Here is an 18,084-nt window from a genome sequence, read left to right as displayed (position 1 = left end):
CTCCCTCCCTCCTTCCCTCCCCTCCCCTTCCCTTCCCTTCCTTCCTTCCTTCCTTCCTTCCTTCCTTCCTTCTTGTGTAACTTTTTATTTTGATATAATTTCAAACTTATTTGGAGAGTTGCAAGGATAGTATAATAAACTCTCATGTACCTTTTACCCAGATTGTTATTTTGTCCCATTTACTTTATCATCTGTGCTCTTTCTTTCTCTACGTATATATACATTATTTTCGTGAGTTGTTTGAGAGTAAGTTGCAGACATCAAGTCCCTTTACCCCTAAATATGCCAGAGTGTTTTTCATAAGAACTAGGACATTTTCTTCCATAACTATAGTACAGTTATCAAAAATTAGGCAATTTCACTTTGATACAATTCTGTTATCTAACCCACCGTCCTTATTAAAAATTTGCCAATTATTCCAGTAATGTCCTTTCTTGCTGTGTTTTTTTCCTGCTTCAGGATCCAATCCAGAATCATGCGTTGTATTTAGTGGTCACTTCTCTTCAGTATCTTCCATGTGGAACAGCTTCCCACCTTTTTTTAGCTCCTTGTCTCATGGTGGGACAACTCTACAATATGATATACATTCCAAAGCCGTCTCCCTTTCACATCAGACCAAGAACCGCCTTCGCTGAGACCTTGCTTGGCACTGTCCCCTCCCTGTTTTGCTTCCCTGCCTCCCTTAGAGGTGTGTTTCCTGAAGATCATTCCTTCAATAAATCTCATTTCCCCAAATTCTTGTCTCAGGCTCTGCTTCTAGGAAACCCAACCTAAGAAATTAGACCAATTAGACTCATTGTTTTATTCAAATATTCTATAGCCACAATAATTTTTTTTATCCAATTTATCTTTCAGTTTCTGAGAGAGATATGTTAAAGATCCCCTCCTATGACTATACATTTATTAATTTCTCCTTGCTGTTCTTTCATTTTGCAACATGTATTTCAAAATCATGCTGTAATGTGCATAGAGGTTCATAACAATATTTCCTGGTGACTTTGTTGATATGAAAAAGTCTTCATTCTTGGTACTACTTTTGTACTAGAGTTCTCTTTTGTCTGATGTTAAGAGCATCAAGCATTTTCTTGATCTGTCTTTTTCTATCCCTTTGTTTTCAGTCCTCCTTTGTTATTTTGTTTTCTGTGTCTCTCTTACAAATAGCTGGAAAACGTTTAGTCTGAGAGTCTCTGTCTTGCAACAGGTTTATCTCATTTATTATGGTTACTGATAGGTTTGGACTTATTTTTCCCATCTGGTTTTGGTGTTTTCTATTTCCTATGATTTCTGTTTGAGTCTTCCTTGTGTTTCTTGTCTTTGGTTGGATTGTTTACATTTTTGTTGCTGTTATTGTCATCTAATGATTGGGATGTTATCCATTTTATTCTTCTTGGGGTTGCCCAGGAACCACTCAGTGCCTACTCATCTTTCTTAGTTTTAGAATCTTGCTTTTGTTTCTTTTCATGGACTCCTAGCTGGAGGAAGCTGTGTAATTCAGGTCCAGGCAATGAAACGTAAGTGGAAGTCACTGGGAAAACTTTTTAAAAGAGGCAAATTCAACTGGAATGTCTTTTTGGACATTTACTCCTGTCTTATTGCCTGACCCTGAGATGAATTCCTGGTGATGGAGAAGCTATCTCACCAAGGTAAGGGTGAAAGTCATGTTAAGGATGGAGGAGGGAGAAGACAGAAGGAGCTTTGTTCTGATTGATGTTGTCGGGCCAATATGCTATCCAGGGATTTCTTATTGCATTAAATAAATAAACCTTTTACTTGCTTAAGCCACATTTTTTCTAGTTTTCTCTTGCAGCTGAGTGCCTATATAAGACATTTATACCCCTGCCCAACATGTGTAGCTGTTCAACTTATATTTTATAAGAATGTCTCTTCCATGTCTTTGTCTAAAATCATCTTCTCAGAGAGGCATTCTCTGGTTACCCTGTTTAAAACTGCAAAGCCCACTGTCACCAGCACTCATCATCCCTCTTTCCCTGCTCTGTGGTTTTTTTTTTATAGCACTTATCACCTTTTTACATAGAATCTAAATTATTTACTTATTATGTTTATTGTATTTTTCCCATTTCCAACCCCCACCCCCAAGAGGGTAGGGATTTTTATCTGCTTCATTCACTAGTATATCTCTAGTGCTTATTATAGGTGTGCCATATAGTATGTGCTTAGTGAATATTGGTTGAATGAATGAATGTCAAGTGTGAATGTGTATCCATATCTTTCTCCTAAGTAGAGTAAGAGCCTCAGCACTCTCCTCATTCCCTTTCTCTCCTCTCTCCCTCTCTCTACCCTCCACCCTTCCTATTATGCTTTTTTTTTTTTTTTTTAAGATTTTATTTATTTAATTTTTCCCCCCAAAGCCCCAGTAGATAGTTGTATGTCATAGCTGCACATCCTTCTAGTTGCTGTATGTGGGACTCGGCCTCAGGATGGACGGAGAAGTGGTGCCTCGATGCGCACCCGGGATCCGAACCCGGGCCACCAGCATTGCAGCGCGCGCACTTAACCACCAAGCCACAGGACCGGCCCCCTATTATGCTTATATTGATCTCTCCTAGAATTTTAATTCTGGATTGTTATGAACATTCTTGTTTTACAGCCTACCCATTTAGAATTAACAATATGTTTCACAAATTTCTTTGCTCATCAGAGCTTCTTGTAGACCACTTTGTTCTCTGGTATTCATTTTCCTCTGTCAGAAATATACTATTTTTTTTTTTTCAGAGAGAATCTGTGGATCGTAAATTTTTGGAGTCTTTGTATATCTAAAAATGTCTTTATTTATCCTCAAACTTCAGTGATACTGTGGCTAGATACAGAATTCTGGGTTTAAAAAATATCCTCAGAACTTTGAAGATATTGCCCCTAATGGTGAGGTTTTAAAAATGTACACTGATTATGCTCTGTTGTAGTAATTATTTTTGTTGTTGTTTGTATGGTTTTATCCTAACTGACACTCAGTAAGCCCTTTCAATGTGAGGTGATACATTCTTTTTACAAACATTTACTGTAGAACTACCCATGCCAGGCACTGTGTTAAGCAATAGAGAAATGGAATAAGGTGTGACAGAGGCCTCCTCCTTGAAGAATTTACAATGTACAGATGGTGCCCGACTTATGATGGTTTGACTTGCAGTTTTTCGACTTGATCATAGTGTGAAAGTGATATGTAGTCATTAGAAACCGTACTTCGAGTTTTGAATTTTGATCTTTCCCTGGGCTAGGGATACGCGGGATGATGCTCTCTTGTGATGCTGGGCGGCGGCAGCGAGCACAGCTCCCAGTCAGCCACACACACAATCACATGGGTAAACAGCTGATATTCGACAGTGTACTGTGTTGCCAGTGTTTTTTTTGGATGAGTACCCATCCAACCATTCTGTTTTTCACTTTCAGTACAGTATTCAATAAATTACATGAGACGTGCAATACTTTATTATAAAATAGGCTTTGCGTTAGATGATTTTGCCCAACTGTAGGCTAACGTAAGTGTTCTGAGCACATTTAACGTGTGCTAGGCTAAGCTGTGATGTTCAGTGGGTTAGGTGTATTAAATGCATTTTTGACTTACGATATTTTCAACTTAGGATGGTTTAACCCCACTGTTAAGTCAAAGCGTATCTGTAGTGAATGAGTCTCACAAGTAACTAGATAATGATGGTGCACTGGACTAAGGGCTATGAAGTGGGAAGCACTAGATATTGAGGGTGTTGCCAGAGCATAGAAGAGGACATCTCGCCAAGTCTGAGGGCGTGTTTGTGTATGATGTGCCTAGCTTAGGCCTCAACTGCCTTATGTCTGGGTCTCGGAAGACTGGGATTTGAGGTCAGGGTTAGCAGAATACAATTCACGGGTACCAATTAATTCTAATCATAAGCTCTACTGAGCACCAAAAAGGACAGGAGAACAGCAAGGACAAAAGGTCCATCTGGCCAAGCATATCTTTCTGGTGTCTCCCCTCTGCTTCTAAACGGGACAGGCCCAGAGAGGTAGCAGCTGTCAGCAGCTTTTGTAGGCTGAGGATCCTCCCAGATTTGAGAAGAACCCACAAAGAGGCTCCCAGACTTTTATCCCACATTCCCCATCCCCCAATAGAAAGTCTGTGTCAGTACCCAGAGAGCTTCTACTATCACATACGGCAGTATAATGCTAGTCAGCAGGCCACAACACCCAGGCCTAGTGATTGGAGTCCAGATCCTAGAATTATTGCTGAGCCCGACTTATCTAATCTTTTCTCTTTCTTTGTCTAATCTATGCATTGTGAACCTCTCTATTTACACATGCACAGATTTTCTATTTGAGTGCCACCCTGGGGGCTTTTAGTAGACAGGCCTGGTCTATCAAATTAGCACATTGTGGCCTCTCAATATATGTTCTCTGTTTTGCATCTCCTCTGGTCACTTAAAGATTTTTGGGGCTAATCTCTACTAAAAAGCAGCCCTCCGTGTGCATATCTAGGTTCTAGGTTTCAGGATCCAAGACCTGAGAGTTGTGCACAGACCAGTGGTGGCTGGTTTGCTCTCCATCCCCCTTTCTCCAGTGAGTTTTCCACTCTCTGTGCTGACAGGTTCATGAAGACACATATCACATGCAACAGGGCCTGCAGGAGCGAGTGGAAAACTGCAAGAGGATCAGGACAGGCCAAGGCTCCACATACCTTCAGAGGGTACAGCAACAGCAGCTGGAGCAGAAGCTGAAGCAGGCAGAGGCCTGGTTGTTGCAGCTGGGACGATTGGCCCGCCTGGTGGACTACATGATTTGCCAGAGCCTTGTGTCTATCATAGAGGAGGATATAACCTCTTTTGTGGCCAACATTCTGCAAGTGAGGTGGTGGGTGGCATGTGTGGAGGTGGGCAGGTGGTCAAGGGCCCAATGGCAGGGAGCAAATACTGACACCTAGCCCCATGACCTCTCCTAACCCTTCTTTACAGGCCCCAAGGCAGAAACCGTTTCTCTCAGCACAGCTGGTCTTTGACAATTGTGGCCAGCTATCTCATGAGCCCTGTATTGAAAATATGATCCAGATTCTAAATGGGGGCCTACAGTCTGTCAAGGCCTCTGCCCTGAAGGTATTCTGGATTGGGCAGCGGGCTGGCTGTAGGAATTTCCACTTCCTATCCTCTGTGTAATCAGAACCTCTCAGCCTGGTCTGAACCTTCCTTATTTTCCATTTCTGCCCCTTCTCCATACATTGGCATGAAGGTAGTGCAATCTAGAGACCTGAAGACCCCCTGGGATTCCCTGTGTTTTCAAGGTATTTAAGGAGACCTAGGCAGAGGGTGGGAAGGGTGGAAGGAGGGGGGAGGGCACATGCAGCGTGCTAGTGGCGTGGCCATAGAGTCCGGCCTTGGGTGTGGATGGAGCAGCTCTACCCTGGGCACTGCACACGTGTGTGGAGCAGTAGAAGGGTGGGGATATGTTTTTGCTTGCTCATGCCTGTGCTTATGTGTATGTGTGTGTGTGCACCTGAGTGTGATGAGGGGTGTATGAAAGAATGTGAGTACATTGTCCTTCCTCTGGTTCATCCAAACTCCATATGGTTTTTCACTAATGTCGTAATGGTGTTTCATTTACTGTTGAATCTTATTGCTAAGTTCGTTGGTACTTGTTTGAAAAACCCTGCTTATTCAGTATTTGCTTTATTTCCTAGAGCTCTTTTTCATTTCATATAGAATAATTCGTTAATGTTATTGAGCTATTTTAACCAGTTATTGGTTATCAATCTTCAAACTTGTTAACTATCAGGGAGGAAATACATCTTCACATTACCTTTATTTGGAATACTAACATTGTCACAAATAAAATCATTAAATGCATTCAAGCATGTAGATGCTTTTTCATTTCCCATTCAACTAGTATGCTTTCATTAAGATGATTTAAAAACACAAAGTTAATTTTAGGAAATAGGTGACAATGAAGAAAAAGGTTCACTGGAAGGAGCTCATGTCTTTTACAAATCACCAGTTGGGGCACATTTTTTTCTCAAATGAGTCTAGGTTAATTGATAGAGGCTATTGGTATTCGTTTTACTTGATACAGTGGAATGAGAAAGGCTCTGAAATCAAACACAGTTTATTAATCTATAAAATGGGAATAAAAAAATACCTAAGTTGTAGGATTGTTTTGAAGATTAAAAGGGATAATATGTCCAGTATAGTGCTCAGCACATAGTAATACATGCTACAGATAGTATCTTCTTACTAGTATTCGTATTAAAAGCTTAGATAAATCAGACATTTCATAGTATTTTCTTATTATGTGTTGTACTAATTCGTATTATGGATATGCTATAGTATTTTCCTTTGAACGGCAAAACAAACAAAAAACAAAACTTTAAACTTTTACTCTCAAGTCTAGTGAAAGTGAAAATATTCACCTGCAATGTCTTGGGTTGTCCCTTCTACTTTTAAAAGATCAGCATGGACTGATGTATTTAGGGGTGAAGTGTCACAATGCCTGTATCTTACTTTCAAATGGTTTAGGAGAAAGAGAGATAGAAGGAAAAATAAAGCAATGTGGCAAATGTTAATAATTGTTGAATCTAAGCAGATGGATAAAGGTGTTCATAGTACCTTTAAACTTTTCTACGTGTTTGAGATTTTTCAGAATTCAAATTTGAAGGGAAAAAAAAAGATCAGCATGGAAAATTGAATTCAAGTTGTGGAGGAACCAGAATCAAAGTTCTGATATAAGATTTTCCTTAAGTTCTTTAAGAAAATTGGAGTAATATTCAAAAAAGTAAATATGTAGCAGTTAAAACACCACTAGTAGTCTTTAAGAAACATACCTCCATCTAAGAAATATTTTACTTCAATGAGGCCAAATTTTTATGATATTTTAACCAAGTTACAACATGATTTCAATACCTCTGCTTATACACAAAAATATGAAAAATAAGCCCCCCACAATAGAAACTTATACATTGACTAGATTGTAGTTCCTGGAAGAATACCTGATATAGTACTAATAAAATGGTTGCAACGTATCCTCCAGTCTTTTTTTTTTATTGAGGTCATATTGGTTTATAACACTGTAATTTCAGGTATACGTTATTAAAGATCAGTTTCTGTTTAGACTGCATGGTGCTCACCACCAACAGTCTAGTTTTTTTGTTTTTTTTTTGAAAAGGATGCATGAGTGGTCATCCCCGTCATACATCCATTTATTTATTTTTTTTGAGGAAGTTTGGCCCTGCGCTAACATCTGTTGCCAATCTTCCTCTTTTTCTTTTTTCTCCCCAAAGCCCCAGTACATAGTGGTGTATCGTAGTTGTAAAGTTGTAGCTCTTCTATATGGGACGCCGCCTCAGCATGGCTTGATGAGCGGTGAGTAGGTCCACATCCAGGATCCGAACCAGTGAACCCCAGGCCGCCGAAGTGGAACACGCAAACTTAACTGCTATACCACCAGGCTGGCCCCACCGATAGTCTAGTTTTTATCCGTCACCATACATATGTGGTCCTTTACGCCTTTTGCCTACTCCCCACCCCCTTCCGCTCTGGTAACCACTAATCTGTTCTCTTTATCCATGTGTTTGTTTGTCTTCCACACATGAGTGAAATCATATGGTGTTTGTCTTTCTTTGTCTGGCTTATTTTGCTTAACATAATACCCTCAAGGTCCATACATGTTGTTGCAAATGGGACAATTATTTTTTTATGGCTGAGTAGTATTCCATTGTATATACCACATCTTCTTTATCCATTCATCTGTTGATGGACACTTGGGTTGCTTCCATGTCTTGGCTATTGTGAATAGTGCTTCAGTGAACATAGGGGTGCAGAGATCTCTTTGTGTTGTTGATTTCATGTTCTTTGGATAAATACCCAGTAGTAAGATAGCTGGATCGTATCATATCCTCTAGTCTTAAGCTGTGTTCTCTGCCATTTTCCAGAGGACAGTCTAAATACTGGAACATTTTTTGACCAAAAAGAGAGTATTAATATTACTATCTGATGTCCTTACAATCTTATCAGGAATTTTCTGCAGTTTAAAACTGAGAAAATGTAATCAGATAATCATTTTTCTTATCTGGCAAGTGTCAAGTTCCTTAAAAGTTCTTCTGTTAACTTTACTATGACAATATCCTACCACGATCAAAATATTTTTTTGATCTTGTTGGTAAGGTAAATCTGTTACACTAAAAAGGGACAAAAGATTCCTTCATTTTTATTATAAAATCTTTTGATGTACTTTTTGGTTGGGATGGTGTTCAAGTTAGCTTAGAGATACACTGCAAAGCATGAAACTGTCATTACTGTATTTTTTGCCAGGGGGCTGCATATGTCAAGGAGGGTCTCTTGGGAGTGTGTGGTATAAACAGTATGATCAGCAAGAGGAAGTATGGAGGGAAGCAATTTTGCAGTGAGTGGATTCGTAGATGAGAGGGAGAGATTTTTTTTCTTGCCACTCTATAAGAAATTTTGAAGAGATGAAAAGTTGTATAAATATGTTTGACGAGAAGCTTTACTCTGTGTGAAATGTCTGAGTTACTCATTCAAGGAAACCTATATTAAAGTTCTATATTATTTAGATCTTTCAAAGTTGGATTGATATTTAAAAATGTGTCTCCATGTTGACTTATACATACTATAGTGATATATGCATATTATAAATTGAAGTCCAAATCCCTCAGTAATGACAGGTAACTTATGTTTCTTTGATGTAGTTGATATCAGATTTCTTATTGTAAGCAAACTTTATTTAACTCTTACTTTGGCTATGAAGTTATTAGTCATTTCTGTTTTGTTTTGTTTTATTAGGATATTGCTTTCGCCAAAATGCATTGAAAATACACTAGCTTTTCTTTCCATTGCTCAGAATCACATGTGAACTGACTGTGTAGCACCGTGTTGCTTGAGCACTCTCATGGGTCGTGGCCCCTTGAATCACAGTTCTTCACCTTATCTTGTGTTCTGGAGCTCACAAAACAGACAGTTACCAAATTCAAAGGCAGGAAAGATGTAGCAGCACCAAGCTTCACAGAAATCGAAGCTAGAAAGTCAGGAAGAGAGCCTCTCTCAAATTGCTGCTTATCCTTTCATCTCTAATTCTCTCTGTGCCTCTTCCCACTTCCCCTGATTCTCTCCTAAAACCAGCTGTCTCTGCTTCCTTTGAACTTTCTGCTGCCTTCTATCGCTTGCAAATGACTTAGATTTTCTATGGCACCAACTCCATCCTTGACTGTATATGATCTTTCAGTTAAGTTTTCCTGTATGTGTGACTTAGTTCAAATTTTCAAGACAAGGAAGGTGATTGGTTCAGCCTGTCCATATCCATAAGCTCGGGCAAGGGAAATGGGTCATGGTACAAATTAATTGGTTTTAGCTGTAGGTAAGGTTGATCCTCTTAGAAGGGTGTGTATGGAGGACGCACCAATCTTCAACTCTGTTTATACTGCTTCTAAACATCTATTACATGGGCCTAAATGTGCAAGTTGGTTTTGGATTACATAATCATAACTCAAAACTAGGTAAGCAAAAAGGAGAATTTATTGGTTCCTGTAAGAAATTCACAGATGCAGCTGGATTCAGGCTCAGCTGGATTCAGGGCTCAGGCAGTGTCATCAAGGCTTTCTCTCTCTTAGTCTTTTGACTTTGTGTGTTTGAAATCTGAATCACTGAGAATGCTTTCAGCTTGGAAGTAACAGAAGACCTAAGAGTGGCCTAAATAATAAAAACAATTATCTCACATGATAAGAAGTCTTGAGGTAAGTGATTCCAGAGTTGGTTCAGTGGTTCAAAAATGTCATCAAGTACCAGCCTCTATATATCCTTCCCTTACTCCTTTCTGGGTTTAGCTATAGGTAAGGGCAGATCCTCTTAGAAGGGTGTGTGGTAGGGGAGGCTGCAATCAAAAATGTTTTCTCATCCTCAGGCTTATTGCCTCATAGTTGCAAGACATGTTGCAGCTCCAGGCATCCCATGCTCAAGCAAAATCAGGGGGAAAACGGGGAGGCAAGGTTGGTGAGACAGCTCTCCTTGCCTGACTCACTTTTTATCAGGAAAGGAAATCTTTTCCAGAAAGTTCCCAGCAGACTCACTTTTACATCTCATTGTGAAAATCTAGGTCATGAGGCTACCTCCAGCTGCAAGAAAGGCTGGGACATCAAATGGCTGATGTTTCTAGTTTCTCATGGAAGATAGGCTCTCCCAGCACGGAAGAAGGGAGAAGGGACTAGCTTTTGGGTAGTCAACCAGTATGCCTTCCAAGGTTCCATTCCTCAGATAGGTTCTCTCTACCTGCAGGCAAAAGAATCACCAGCATTCTCTACATCATCATTTCATACTATATCCCTTGCCTTCTAACCCTCATTTAATTTTAGTTCTACAAGTAACAATATCTTTAAGCTCACCAACAGTCCTTAGGTTGATGTCTCTCAGTAATATTGTTTGTCTGAAGCTCATTCTTTATTGAGCTTCCCCAGAAAGGGCTTGTGGCAACAAAATTCTCAAGTTCTGCTATGTATATAACAGTTTATACCTTTTGGAAGTCAGTATTACTGGATATAAGATCATTGGCGCATATCCTAAAGATGTTCCTCCATTTTCTTCTGTCATTAAGAATTGCTACCAAAAAGTGTGATAGTATCTAATTTTATTTCCCTTATAAATCACTTGTTGTTTTTGCCTAGATGCCCAAAGTATTGTTTTATTTTTGCTTAAAATTCAGTAATTTTAGTAAAATATGTCTGGTAGTGAACATGCTGAGGCAGTATTATTGGGTATTCTCTTATAAAGTGTAGCTTTAAATCTTTTTTATTTCAGGAAAGTTTTCTTAAAAATTTTTGGTACTGTTCTCATCCTTTCCTTTGCATTTTTCTTCAGGGACTCCTATTACATGTATTTTAGATCCTTATCACCTATCTCAAATATTTTTCCTGTTCTCCAAAACTTTTTTTAAAAAACCTATTTCTTTTTTATTTTATAATTATCCTCATTTTTACCTTCTGTTTCTCTTAAGACATTATCTAAGTTTATTTCCTCTTATGTTTTTTCAGTTAAGTTTCCATTCTGAGATGATTTTGTCTTTTATTTCTAGTTCTTTCCTGAGTTCTGTCACATAATTTCTGAGTTTTTCTAGTTCTGATATGTGTTGTTCTTTCATGATTTACATCATTTCCTAGTGTCTTTCACCTTGTCTTGAAATGGGCCTGTTTGATCTGTTTCTTGACATGCTTTCATTGTCTCTAAAGATGTTATTTACTCCTTATTTTCTTTTTTCTTATAAAACCTTTGTATGGGGTTTGATGTTGATACTTTTTGTGTTGCTCACTTTTGAAAATTGGGCTTTTCTAAACTTTTAGAAGGAGGCTTGGTTCAGTGTCGTTTTCTAACCTTTTGGTTTCCTTTTCTATTGCTTTCCTGTAGTGTTCAAAAAATGGTGGCTAGCTTTCTGAGATTTCCTGGTTTCTGTTTCTCTCTCCCACTTTTATCTGGACCTTTTCTTTTCTTTTTCTCTATAGCTTCGTTCTGCTTAATTTTTATTCTACCCCTCGCAGTTTATCCTTAGCTCTGTCCCAGAAGAGAGCCCTGGCCAGTTGGTTTCAGGAGTTCATGGGCCTAGACGGCTTCAGCTCTTACAGGTCTTACCTCACCTGCCATTGGAGTGGGCAAAACCCCTCCCACTTTTACTTGCTGTTCTCAAATTGGCCCTCTGCTTTCCAGGAAATGCCTATTCGGAGTTTTCCCAGTCTCAGGTCTGTCACATCTGTCATTGTTCCCCTCTGTTTCTTTCCCCACAAATGGCAATGCCTTGTGGGTCTTGAGGCCGTAGGTGATTTGTCCCCACTCATTCATATTTTAGGATTTGTAAGGATCCCTAATCTCCATTTTGTAGAAAACGTAATCCATGGGTTTTTGTTTTACTATCTAATTGCTCTGTCACTTTTATGTCATTTTATGTGGGAATTTGGGAGAGATTTCAAAATTATGCTGCCACTTCCACCATTTTCCCAGAATCCCTTCTGGCATTATTTTTAAAGGATTATTCTTCTGTGGGGCAGAGAATGTAAGGTGCTGGAGGCCAGAGTCAAAGCAGGGAGATGAGTTAGAAGGGTCTTGCAATAATGCAGTGAGACTTGATGGTGACTTGGGCTGGGAGCGGGGGGAGGTGGTGGTGGAGGTGGTGAGAATTGGTTGGATTCTGGATATATTTTGAATGTAGAGCCAGTGGGATTTGTTGGTGGCTGGGTGTGTTGTATGTGAGAGAAGGGTCAAAGGTGACTTTAAAGTGTTTGACTGGAGCAATTGGAAGAATGGTGTTCCCATTTCCTAAAGTTGGAAGACTGCAGGGGAGCAGTTTTGGGTGGTGGTTGGGGGAAGAAATAAGAGCTCATTTTTGACCCTGTTAAAAGTTTGAGGTGCATATTAGACATCCAAGTAGAGATGTGGAGTAGGCAGTTGTTAAAATGGTTTTGGGATTCAGGGAGAGATCAGAGCTAGACATAAATTTGATAGCAAACAAATGGTATTTAAAACCGTAAAACTGGAAGAGTTCTAGAAAGTGAGTACAGATGAAGAAGTAAAGAGATCTGAGGACTGAGCTTTGGCAGGCACTGTAGTGTTTAGGTGTTGGTAGTATGCATTTTGATGGTTTCCCCGCCTTTTTGTACAAAGTTTAAGACAAATACTGAAATTGGCAATTAACCAGTTTCTAAGAAGTTGAAGGGGAGGCTAGGTTCAAGAATATTTCCTTAAGGCAGATACTGAGGACTGGCATGCTCAACATCCTTTCCCACCTCCTCCTCTGTTCTGCAGAGGCTGGAGTGCTACAAACTACACTTCCCAGACCCCTTTGCAGCTAGGTGTCATATGTGATTTAGATCTACATGAGACTTTAGTTCAGAATTGAGGTCAGTAGGGGAGAGAGGCAGGGCCTATGTCATCCATTCTGCTGGTGGAGATCATAAGAGAGGCAATGTGCTTTTTGTAGCTGATGGTATGGCAGTGACATCCCCATTTGCCAGGCATCACAGAGCCCTAGACACTCAGGCTAGAGTGTTTTTGTTTTTCAGCTCTTCCAGTTATTCGCAACCCACTAAATATTCCACAATTATTCCCTTCCTGCTTATCCTAGCTAGAGTAAATTCTGTTCTCTACTCCTGAACTCTAACTAATAACTTCCCTCATTGGGTCTGGTGTACTGTGTTTGTGATATAGATGTATGTGTAAACTCACTCGTGAGCAGGGATTGTGTGTGTAATGTGTTGTGTACACTCGGTAGAGAGAGAGGTTGTGTGTGGGCCCTGGAGAGCGCTCATGGACAATTATGGCGTGTGCCCCACCAGAAGATGAAGAGGAGGACTCAAACACGGAATCCGTGATGCCCAAATTCCAGGGCCAGCCCAGCGATGCTGTGGGCATCTTCTGTGGCCCAAATATAGGATTGGTGTGGCCGTGGAAGTCTCGTATAATTACCGAAGCCCTGGAGGTCCGTGGGTACCGGCTGCGAGGCCAGTACTTGCCCCCCAATTATAAGCAGCTGCAAGAAGACCTGGACAACAACCCTCAAATCCAGCAGGCACTGACTATACAACAGGCCCTGCTGGAGGTGAGAACAGAGGTTTAATGAGTAGGATCATGTCCACCAATTCCCACCATAGCCACGCACTTCTGTCCTAAGCACCTTGTCTGCCCCTAGGGCATGCTGTGGGAGGTACAGGAATTCTGCAAGGAACATCACTGGATGACAGGCATTTATGAGTTCCTGCAAGCCTGGGGGCCTCAGAAGCTGGAGTCTATGAGAGGTTGTCCTATCAAGAACTACGTGACGCTGGTGAGCTGCCTGAACGTTTGGCAGGCCCGTGTCTCCAGTATACCTGCGGAGTTGATCACAAAAGGCAGGTTGCTGCTGCTGAGCTGCCGTGCCATACAGGCAGAGCTGGGTGAGTGCTGCTTATGCACCCTCCTTTCCTTCCGCCTTCCTTATTTTATCCACATGGCCCTCCTTGAGCCTGGAGTGTCTTCCAAGGACCTTTGGTGCAGGCCTCTCATTGGACCCATGGAGCCTCGCAAAGCCCCAGGTCCCGGCCCTTTCTCTTTGCAATGAAAGATGTGATCCTTACCGAGGACAGCCTCTCCATCTGTTTTGGCTCTGCTCATTCCCCTTTCTCCTTAGGAATCGTGTACCTGTCACCTGACACTTTCTGTTCTTATGGCCTGGAAGTAGTTCAAACCAAATGAGACTGAGAAAAATCTTAGCCTGCTCCTTAGGCTAGTGAGCTCAGTTTCTTTACAGAGACTCTCAGGAATCAAGGGGGCCTCCTCCCCACGTGTAGCAGAGTCAAAACTGACACTACAGTTTGCACCTGTAAAAAGTTACTCTCTTTAACTGATCTTGTCCTACTCTGTAGTCCTAACTTCTGCTGATGGTGAAAGAATACATTCCAATTGAAAGTGAAAGCACTTTTCATTTAAAGCAGCACTTTTGCTCTAATTCAGCCTATTTTGGGTGTTTGGTCAATTCAAAATTAATACTACAGTTCTGGGTTGTTTTTATTCTCAAGTATCCTCTGTTCCTTTTCCTCCCCAAGGTGCATCTGGCATTGGAGAGGGCTCTGGGCTGTGTGCTCGTCTCTGCTGGCTTCTGTGACCTTTGCTGAGGTGTAATGCATCCCTACCTGGTCCCTGCCCCCCTTCTGACATCGCTGCCTCTGTGTCCTGAGCTGGTATAACTGGGGTGTGTGCTCTTGGCTCATAGGAGCCCAGAGTGTCTGCCTTTGCTGACTCGGCCCTGCATGGGCTCCTGCTGGCATTGTAGATCCTTGGGGTCTTAGTGAACCCTTCACCTAGTCTTTGTCTTAAGCTGGCCACCCCCATAGCTTCTGCTGCAAGGTCACTTGCCTCTCAACACAGGAACCTAATCAGGCCCACTGGCTATCAACTCACCACTGTCTTCTGTATCTCCTGTGATTTGGGAGCTGTGGGGAACTTGGGAAGGTTTGTTTGGCCCTCTTTCTGTCACAACACATGACACCATGATTTCTACTCTGCTGTGACTATCTCGTGTCATGTGAGCATAAGGGAACCCTGCAGGGGGATGCCTTCCAGAGTTCCACATGGAAAGTGGAGCTAAGTCCACTCTGCTGTCTGCTGCCTCCTCCATGCATCTCAGTTTCTCTCCTCTTGCCACTGCCTATGCCCATAAGGCCAAGGCCCGATTGTTGATCTCCCTGGGTCTCTGAGAAATCTGGTGTAAGACCTAGCCTTGTTCCTCTTTTCTCTTTCTCCCATCCCCTGGGAGAAATGCTATTGTCTACTAGCTAAGTGCCTCTGCCCAGGAGCTGGCCTTGGAGAGGCTCACAGTGGGGTGGATTGGGAAGCCAGTGATTTGTTGTTCTAGGAAATAGGGAGGTTGTTCTGTTTTCTCACCTAACTCCCAAGGATGGCAGTAACCAATAGTGTCTACTTTCTGCAGAGACTGGGTAGTATTCAGATCCATGGCCCCCAGGCCTGCTTTCTTTATGAAGGTGGGAGCTCTTGGAGCGGGAGCCTGAAAGAATTTGCTTGAAAATGCTTGCCTGCCTAGCCCTCCCCGCTTCTGCTCCTCAGCAGATGAGAGCACATGCCTCGTGAGGCATCTCATAAGCCACAAAAACTCCCCGCTTTTTCCCTTCCCCTCCTAAATGTACAGGGGGCTCAGGCTGGCAGGGCAGGAACAGGGAGGGCCCGTGATTAGCCTGCTTTCTTTCTGACACTATTTTGGGCAGGCTTTCCTCCACTGTTGCGAGAAGTCCGTGTTTTTTCTGGTTTGTTAGCTTCTTGACCCTTAGTCCAGGATCAACTGGCCTCTTCAAGAGGAACAGAGAGAAAAGCACAGGTTCAGAATCCTGGCTGTTTTTCACTGGCTTGTGCCACTGCAGATCCCTGAGCTTCACTTTCTTTATTTGTAACATGGACATGATAATGCAGTCACTCAAAGGGTCTTGGCAAGGAGGGTTAAATGAGATATTATTTGTAATACTCCGAGCATTGAATATGGCATGCAGTAGGTGCTTAATTTTTTTCATTTCACCTTATCCCCTTCTGTCTGCTCTCATCCTTCTTGCTGATCTAATTTTATCTTCTTATTCTCCAACTTTGTTCCTCTTCTACCTGGGCTCTCTTGAACAGCACACGACATAATTATCCACTCTGGTGAGTTGTCCTCACCAGAAACTTGGATTTATCCTTTACTCTTCCCTCTTCCTAACTGCACCACATCCAACTGTTACTGAACCAAGTGGGCTCACCTCCTGGGGAATTAAATAAGACTCTATATCAGTGGAAGTTTTCTCACAAAGTAAAGTGTATTTGCAGCAAATAGGAGGCCATGAGGAATCATTTCCAGAGTCATGGTGTCTCCGAACAAAGGGAAGCAGGAACTTATATTTCCGAAAGGGAAGCAGGAACTTATATTTCGGTTGGGGAATGAATATTCAAAAGGGAGAGGTGGGTATTCGCTTGCACAGGCTCACTTGGAGAACATGCTTCCACATAATGAGGCCTAAGCTCCTCCTGGAGAGATCTTTGCATTAAAAATAAGGCAAAGGTCATGGGCATAGCTCTTGTGGTGAGGCTTGGTCAGTTTCAGGATGGCTGTTGGTTACAGCTCCTTAACACACAAAAGGAAAAGAAACAACTTGGAAAAACAGTTAATTGCTTCCAAACCCACCTTTGAGTTTCTCAAGTTACCTAGTCAGTGACACAACCTGTCACCAAATGCTTCCCATTCTTCTGCCTCCTAAATATCTCTCAAATCTGTTTTCCCATCCATCTCCAGCAGCCCTGGTATTTTATGAATCTGTCACTTCTTTATGCCATACGGTGTCGCTGTTGAGCCCCTCTCTGCCTTCGCCTGCCTGATGCTGCTGGTCCAAAAGTGGCACCATTGCAACGGCCTAGCTACTGTCATAGGCCAGAGGGGTAGTTTGAAAAAGGATGAGTACACATCCTTGTGTTCTGTTCAACCTTGGGTGCCCTTTGATAGGTTCCTTCCCTCTTGGTTTTCTCAGTCTCAGCTCTTGGTGCTCAGTCCTCTTGGTTACTTCCTCCAAGGCTCCAAAAGTGCCATACCCAGTATATCTCAATTCTCTGCCCCTGGAAGTCACGATCCCACTTTCCAGTTGCAGAGATGCTCGTAAGGGATAAGTCAACTTACTTTTCACCCTCAAAACATAAAATATAACAGAGTGGAGCCAGGCTACCTGAGTTTGAATCCTTGCTCTGCCACTGTGTGATGTTGATAAAATTACTTTACCTCTCTGAGCCTCAGTTTGCTTATCTATAAAATAGGGACAATAGTAGTATCTACTGCAAAGGGTTTTTGTGACTATTAAGTGGGTTAATACAGGTAAAGTAGTTGACTTTGTGTCTGGCACATAGTAAGCACTCTATACTGTATTTTGTGGTATACTGCATATTGTATTTCTATGTTGTGTTTTGCTGTTCTGTGCATATTTTAACATCTTTGAACTTAAGAGGCGTATTATGATTGACGACGTGAGAGTTTATATGGCATCGTTTTTTTCATTTTTCATGGTTTATAAAATAATGGTGCTTCTTACAGTCAGTAGTATCTTAGATTTGATGAGGTATTATATTGGTATTATTCCTGCCCTCAGAGACAATGGAGTGTTCGTATCACCAAAGGCAGCTTCCAAGATTATCTTCTAGCCCCATATCCTTTAATCCTTAAAAACAAAAGGCAGATTTAACACTCTTCTTGGTACCTCTTCTAGGAGAGCAGAGGCAGTAAGACTCCCCAAAGAGAAAACTTTCATCTCTGATGGGGCATTCTGCTATTCACGAACACGTCACTCCAGGGCCTTTGCACATGCTATTTCATCTACTTGGCGTGCCTTTGCCCCTTGGAGCATTAACTACCCAATACATTCAACCTCAGTGTCCCCATCTCTGAGGAGGCCTTTCCCAGCCTCGTTGGGCCTCCTTTCCCTTCACTGTGCCTGATTGAGGGCTCCTGGGTACTTGCAGAGCATTTATCACACTGGTTTGTGATTGTCCATTTATTGTCTGTCTCTGCCACTGCATCGTGAGCTTCTGAGGGTGGGAACACTTTCTGTCTCACTCACTCTTG

General features: G+C 41.7%; 1 protein-coding gene across 21 annotated transcripts in view; it reads left to right on the top strand.

Moving 5' to 3' along the window:
• Window positions 1-18,084, top strand: part of DNHD1 (dynein heavy chain domain 1) — an 81,517-nt gene that overhangs the window by 16,748 nt on the left and 46,685 nt on the right. For 19 of the 21 annotated variants that reach the window (XR_015552676.1, XM_087433297.1, XM_087433286.1 and 16 more), the window contains 5 exons: window positions 4,577-4,831; window positions 4,941-5,078; window positions 5,212-5,263; window positions 13,298-13,560; window positions 13,651-13,894. Coding sequence is in view for 20 of the 21 variants with exons in the window: in XM_087433297.1 (XP_087289423.1) it covers window positions 4,577-4,831; window positions 4,941-5,078; window positions 5,212-5,263; window positions 13,298-13,560; window positions 13,651-13,894 (952 nt within the window). In the remaining variant the exon portion in view is untranslated. Of the gene's footprint in view, window positions 1-4,576; window positions 4,832-4,940; window positions 5,079-5,211; window positions 5,264-13,297; window positions 13,561-13,650; window positions 13,895-18,084 lie in introns of those variants that run through there. The other 2 variants (XM_087433302.1, XM_087433296.1) reach the window with 2 other exon arrangements.

This window comes from Ceratotherium simum, chromosome 7, assembly GCF_057802395.1.
Source record: "Ceratotherium simum simum isolate JZ-2026a chromosome 7, ASM5780239v1, whole genome shotgun sequence".
Classification (NCBI taxonomy): Eukaryota; Metazoa; Chordata; class Mammalia; order Perissodactyla; family Rhinocerotidae; genus Ceratotherium; species Ceratotherium simum.
This window is presented reverse-complemented; position numbering and strand designations above follow the sequence as displayed.